General features: G+C 42.8%; 1 protein-coding gene across 1 annotated transcript in view; it reads right to left on the bottom strand.

The window, feature by feature from the left end:
• Cacna1e (calcium voltage-gated channel subunit alpha1 E) overlaps positions 1-6,484 on the bottom strand; it is a 409,810-nt gene that overhangs the window by 95,846 nt on the left and 307,480 nt on the right. The window contains exon 9 of the mRNA XM_008829746.3: positions 956-1,071. Within this exon, the coding sequence (XP_008827968.1) occupies positions 956-1,071 (116 nt within the window). The remainder of the gene's footprint in view (positions 1-955; positions 1,072-6,484) is intronic.

Genomic DNA, 6,484 nt, shown 5'->3' with positions numbered 1-6,484 from the left:
CCAAACCTTGGGGGGGGGGGGTCATGGCCAGACCTGGGAGAATTCTTTCCTGGGTTTGTTGCCAGATCACTCAGCAGTTTGTCAGATGGCTCCTCCACTGATGACGCCAAGGACAGTTGGAAATGTCAAGCTGCCTGCCTGGCCTGGAGGCAAATCAGTTTGCCTTCCCCTGGTAAGGCTGAGTTACCATTCTAGAAAGATGCAGGAAAGATTCATATTCACCTCACCTCTACTAAATAGCCTTGGGAAGGAAAAGGACAAAATGGATGCATGGTCAAAATGCATCACTCGTGCTTCCCGAGGTGACAAGGAGGAGATGTGACTGTCCCATAGGAGGAGCATTTGTCTGGCTTCATAAATACCCTTTCAGCCCTTGCAGATAATCAAAAGTTGACTCCTGAGCTTAAATAAGGATTTCAAGTGGTGTTGGTTAGACTAAGGGTTACAGTATCATTCTAAGCTCCTATGGAAGAATAAAGCTCACTGAATTAAGCATCAAATTGAAACTCCTTATTTTCCATGTGTGAATTCACACTTGTAGTTGACTTTTTACTAGGAACAGAAAAAGATGCTGCCATGTGGATATTTTTATTAAAAAATCACTCTTTGCTTTGGACAAAATAAAGATATATAACACCAATGCAACCCAGCCTTTAAAATAATAATGAAAGCATATACCTCCTTTTTATTGACAGATACAGGGTGATTGATGCCTCTCATAAGCAGCTAAGCCACCTTGAATCTGGTGGCTCTACATTAATGACATCAAGGTTGGTTTGGACCCATCCACATAGGTGGGCCTGAATGATTCCAGGAGCCATGGGTAAGCAATGATAGCAGCTCTGCTCTAGGCTGCCTCTCAAATGGGAGTCTTGGAAGCACTGGGATGGGTTGGTCTCTGATGCATGGGCAGCCTCCCAGAAGCCCTCCAGTCACTCCCAATCCTGGGCCTCACCTGCTTTGTCTATCCAGGCACGGTAGCCATTCAGTTCGCGCTCAATCTGCTGCTGGCGCCGCAGCTTCATGAATGCTCTTCGATTCTCCACTCTCTCTCTCTCTTTGGCAAATTCCCTGTGGAAAAGAAGGGCGAGTCACTGGGTTTGCACACTACTATGACAAAGAAAAAGAGTGAAGCAAGAACAAGTGTTTGAACACTTCTGTTCATCGAACATCTACTTCTCTTTTACCTAAGCTGCAAGATGATCTCCCTCAAGCATTCTATAGAAGGGAGTTTTGTTCCACTACAGGCAGAAGGCTTCCCTACACTCTGCTTCCTCTGTTTTACAAAGAACTTGGTTAGTCATATGACAAAGTAGGCTTCAGAATGCCATGATCCATGTCTTCGGCTACAATGGAACCCTTTTCCCTCTCAAAAGCAGAGCTCTCCTTTATGCTTTTGATAACAGTGACTAAGTATATTAACCAATAATTATGCACCAGTCCTATATGAAGGTTTTCATGCCTGCTAATGAAGGACTGTTAAAATTCCCATTTGACAAAGGGGGCAATTAAGACTTAGAGAGCTGAACTCAAACCATGAAGCCAGGCTGTAACCTGTGTCCAGTACACTGCGGTGTTCAATAAGGGATGTCACTGAAGACTAGTGACACTGATAACAGGAAAGACTAAAAGGCTATGGATAGCTGTGTCCATTAAACAAGAAAGAGACACACGGTGGGCATCTGTTCCAGCAGAAAGACAGTGGGAAGGTGGGTAAGGCAGAGGGTAATAAGACCAACCAAGGGAAAGTAGGAGTGAGGGTCAGGAGGAAGGCAGACTCCAGGGACAGGTACAGACGAACAAAGCAACTCTATGGTATAAGAAAACAGACTACATCTTGGAGTTGGGGAGATAGCCAATAAAGTGCTTGCTGCACAAGTGTGAGGATCTTAGCTCAATCCCTAGAACTCATATAAAAACCAGGCATAGTAGCATGCACTTGTAACCCTAGTACTAGGGAGAAAGAAATAAAGACAAGTAGATGCCTGGAGTTCATTGGCCAGCTAGCCTAGCTCAGGCCAATGACAAACTCTGTCTTGAGAAGTAAAGTGGATGACTTCTGAGGAATAACACTTGAGGTTGATCTTTGGCCTCCACATACATGTGCACAGGTGAAGGCACATGCACCCCACCCCCAACACACACAGCAAGACTAATGCTCCATGCTTTATGGTAAGGAGGAGGGAAGAATGGAGGGAGATGGGGAGGCACTCAGTGTTCCTTGGTGGACAAAAGGATCCTATGCAATGGGTAAGCAGACAGTAATAACGAAACAGACATTGCTCATGGGCTATCTAGAAGTCACCTCTGCAAATGCCTTCCTCATCAGCACCCTTCTAGGCCAGCTAACCCTTGCTGTAGTGACTCCCACCACAACTCTTACATTCTCCTAATGCCTTGGAAGCTGTTCCATATACTCAAGGTGATCTTGATAGAGAGCTATACCTGAGGGTGAGGGAGTTCAGCATCCTGAAGATGTGAGTCCTTCCAGCTACTCCCTCAAGTCCAGGGAAGAATAAGTAAGCCAGGGTCTGAGGTATGTGACCCAGTTGTAGTGGAGGGGAAATGAGCTAGTCTTCTATGATATGGAGAAATGCCTGCTTGGGCCTCACTCGGCCTTCCTGCCAACATAGAGCTAGGTTCCTTGGGCATAGGTTCTGCTTACAATGGTTACGGTGAAGCTGAGCATGTGGGGATAAGGCACAGTCTCCTTTTCTTGACTGTAGAAGTGGTGGGTTCCTAAAAGTGCTATGGGAAGGAGGGAGTAAAGGTGAAGAGTGACCAGAGCCACTGAGGGTCTAAGTAATAGAAATAGAGCCTCCTAGCCTCATCTTCTTTTCTGCCTTTCAACATTAAGAAGCAGCAAGGGCTGGGAGATTCATGGCATCACTAGCCCCTTGTTGTCTCCTTTCTGTCCAATTACTGTAATTGTTCTGTTGTTTTTAATCTCCAAAAAGGTACTTGAATCCACCCTCCCCCTCTATCTTCAGTGCCTTTGTCTTAGAGCGCATCCTTCCCTGCCTGGACCATTGAAATAGTGCCTGCTTGGGGTCTCAACTGACAGCCTCTCCTTCATTTCAGGTATCCAATGCTAATATTTGTGTTTTTAAAGCATCATTGTATCTTATACTTCCAAACCCCAAGTAATCACTGTGACAAGTAACTTTTGCAAAGCACTTTCTAATTTTCTAAGCCCCATCAGACATATTGCTCATTCAGTCTTTATACCCATTCTGGAAATAAGGTAAAACAGGGATTTCTATTCTCAACTTAAAAATTAAACAATGTATATTCTGTGAGCCTTAGGTGTAGAGGTTGCATTGTAGATGTGGCTTAGGCGACACACTGTGTGTCGCTTAGGCCTGGGCAATTCATAGACAATGTCTTTGTGTGAACAGTTGTGGTTCTTGGTAATAGTCTCCAACTGGTGCAAAATGAACTTCTTTGATGAGTGGTGACTGGGATATTTGTAAATATGAAATACACGAAAACTCAATAAAAACAGATTAAAAAATAAAATGGAAACATCTAATAAAAAATTAAGCAATTTAATGGAGTTTAAGTGAGAAATGGAGCTACGATGAGAACCCAGGCCTTCCTATTCTAAAGCCCAAGTTCTTCCTGCCCCACATAGCTGTGTGTGTAGCCCCTCAACTTTTTCTATCTTTATCTTTTCACATGCATGTGTTTTGAATTTCTAACTAGCTCAGGGGAGGAGGCCGGGAAAAGTGAAATGGAAGGTAGTAGTTTGACTAAGATCTTTTTTTTTTTTTTTTTTTTTTTTCGTCTTTTTGAGACAGGGTCTCTCTGTAGCCCCAGCTGACCCAGAACTCGCTAAATAGACCAAGCTGGCCTCAAACTCACAGAGATCTGCCTGCCTCTGCTTTCTGAGTTCTGGGATTAAAGGTGTGTGCCACCATGCCCTAAGATCTTTTTAAAAAATATTTATGTATATGATTGTTTTTCCTGCATGTATGTAGGTGCACCACATGTGTACAATGCCTGCAGAGGCCAGAAGAGGGCATCAGATCTCTTGGAACTGGAATTAGACAGTTGTTAGCTGCCCTGTGGTTGCTGGGAATCAAACCCTGAAGAACAGCTAGTGTTCTTAACAGCTGAACCATCTCTCCAGCCCCCTTGCCTAAGATCTTGACAAAGGAGAATCTCCAAGATTTGACCAGAGGAGCAGGAAATACTTGAGTATCTAGTGTAAGCATTATCAATGTCTCCATTATCCAACTCAGAAAACTGAGTCTGAAGGGCATGTGTCCAGGATAGAGAACCACTGGGTTCTGAACTCTCAGTTTTAAATCTCACCTTCTTTCTAGTCTATGTCCCCCTACCAGGTGCCTACACCCTCTACTGAATGAAGCAAACACTAAATATGGTCTTCAGTATTTCACATTCTGAGACTATTTCATTTCCCACCATTCCTATGCATGCTTTGCCCCACAACCTTCCTTAACAGCATTAGAGACCAAGTATTCAAAAATGAGCCTATGGAGGCTATTTCACATTTAAACCTAACAGTTTGGTTTAGATTTTTGAGACAGGGTCTCATATATCCTAGGCTGGCTCAGAACTCTTAATCCTCCTCCTTTTGCTTTTTGAGTGCTGGGATTATAGGCATATGTCTCCATACCCAACCAGAGGAACATTTTGTGAAAATAATTTTCATCTTAACTTTCTATCTTCCTGGATTAGGTAAACTTGGCACAGAGTGTATGTTCAATATATTTAAAATATCTAAGTTGACTCATCAGTGGGCATACTAACAGCTCTGGCCTGGTTCCCAAAGGCTTCAGTGAAGGAGCGCTCTATCTCTGTACACACTCAAGGGAATCACCACACGAGTTGCCTGACACCACAGTTTCTATACTGCAATCACTGTTCAATTAATGTTACCTCTTTGTGGCCTCCACTCTGGTGGTGTAGCTTGATTCTTGGTGGGTTCAGCGCATAAATCCCAGGCTGGCCTCCCTGTGTTTTGGCACTTTCCTGGCCCCCTTGTCTCTCTGGCTTGCTTCCTGCTCCTCTGCCTTTTCCCTCCTAACTGGCCTCTAGCTGGGAACTCTTTGGCCCAGAGCCCCACAAATATGGCCAGGCCTTTATAAGAAGCCTCTTGTATAAAAGGATGTGTACCACTGGGCATCCTTCTAGGCAGCACTGAGGGAAGAGGAAAGGCTCTGTGTGGGTTAGCAAGTAGATGTCTCTTTGTTTTGCTTTCTCATTGGAAGTAGGAAATCTGGCACCTCTGTCTTGGCCTTTCCCATTCTCTCCCTCGCTGTCATAATATCCCTGACTTGGAGAATCTGCTGACTCCATAAAGCCAAGCAGAGCCTGAATGTTATCACATCCCAAAAGAACCCAAGAAGTTTAAGCCTATTACAGTAGATTATATAGAACAGAAAAATAAAATACTACAGCTATGTTCATATAATACATTTATATCTTTTAGTTTAAAAATCAATTTTATATATTATTTCATTTAAATTTGTAAAACCCTGAAATATATAGAAAGGTTACCTGCCCAAGATCACCAAGAGAAAGAGAAAACTCAAATGGACATCTTCCAGTTCCAGGTTAAGTATAGTTCTCACAATGCCTCGGCTATCTTCCTGTCTTCCTTTGCTATGAGAAGTCAATATTTAAAATCTACCAAAAGGGTTTTTGTTTCAGCTCAATCTTGAGGAAAATAAGAATATAAAATCTGAGAATATTTTAAGGGAACTTTTCATGAGACAAAAGCATAGAAGTGTATTGCTGTTTTACATTAATAAAGATCTAGAAAACATAGCATCAGTTGAGTTGCTACTACATTCCCCACTTTGTGTCCATATCTCATGATCACCAGGTATTTACAGCGAATTCTGGAGGGAACAGGAGTACCTAGGATTAGCCCCACTACCTGTGAATCTATTCTTAGATTTTACATACCTACCTGGCCCTGAGTATTTAGGTGGCCATACCTGAAAAAGGAAAGCATGTTCCTTCCATTGGTCCCTTTCCCTGAGGATCTGAGTGTTTCCTCCTCTTCAGGAAAATTCAGAGAATTATTCAAATGATGATGTTTTTGTTCTTTTTGTCTTTATAAACACAGAACATGTAACTTTGACCTTTCTTAGAAACCAGATGCCCACTACCAAATTTCCCACTGAATTTGGTAATCTCAAAGAGTAGCCCTCTGAGAATCTCAGTATATCCAGTTCCTTTGGATAAGCATACAAAATTTAAAAGGAGAATTTGGGTTTATGATAGAAGAGTGGGTCTGTTCCTTGAGGTCTCCTGACACTGACCTGGGCTTAGGATAAGAGAGTATAAAATCACCTTCATATAGTGTTTCTATATCCATAATGCAACAGAGTCAATTGACTTGTGCTTAGTCTTCAGAATTCCAAACAAGAGCAAAAGTAAATCACAATGTGATAAGTAGAAACACCACCAGGTCTGTTCTCAGAGCAAGGTGTCCAGGAAGTATCTGCTG

This window comes from Nannospalax galili, unplaced genomic scaffold (assembly GCF_000622305.1).
Source record: "Nannospalax galili isolate Female #2095 unplaced genomic scaffold, S.galili_v1.0 scaffold294, whole genome shotgun sequence".
In the NCBI taxonomy this organism is placed as follows: Eukaryota; Metazoa; Chordata; class Mammalia; order Rodentia; family Spalacidae; genus Nannospalax; species Nannospalax galili.
Note: the sequence above shows the minus strand (reverse complement) of the source record. Positions and strands in the feature narration are given on the sequence as shown.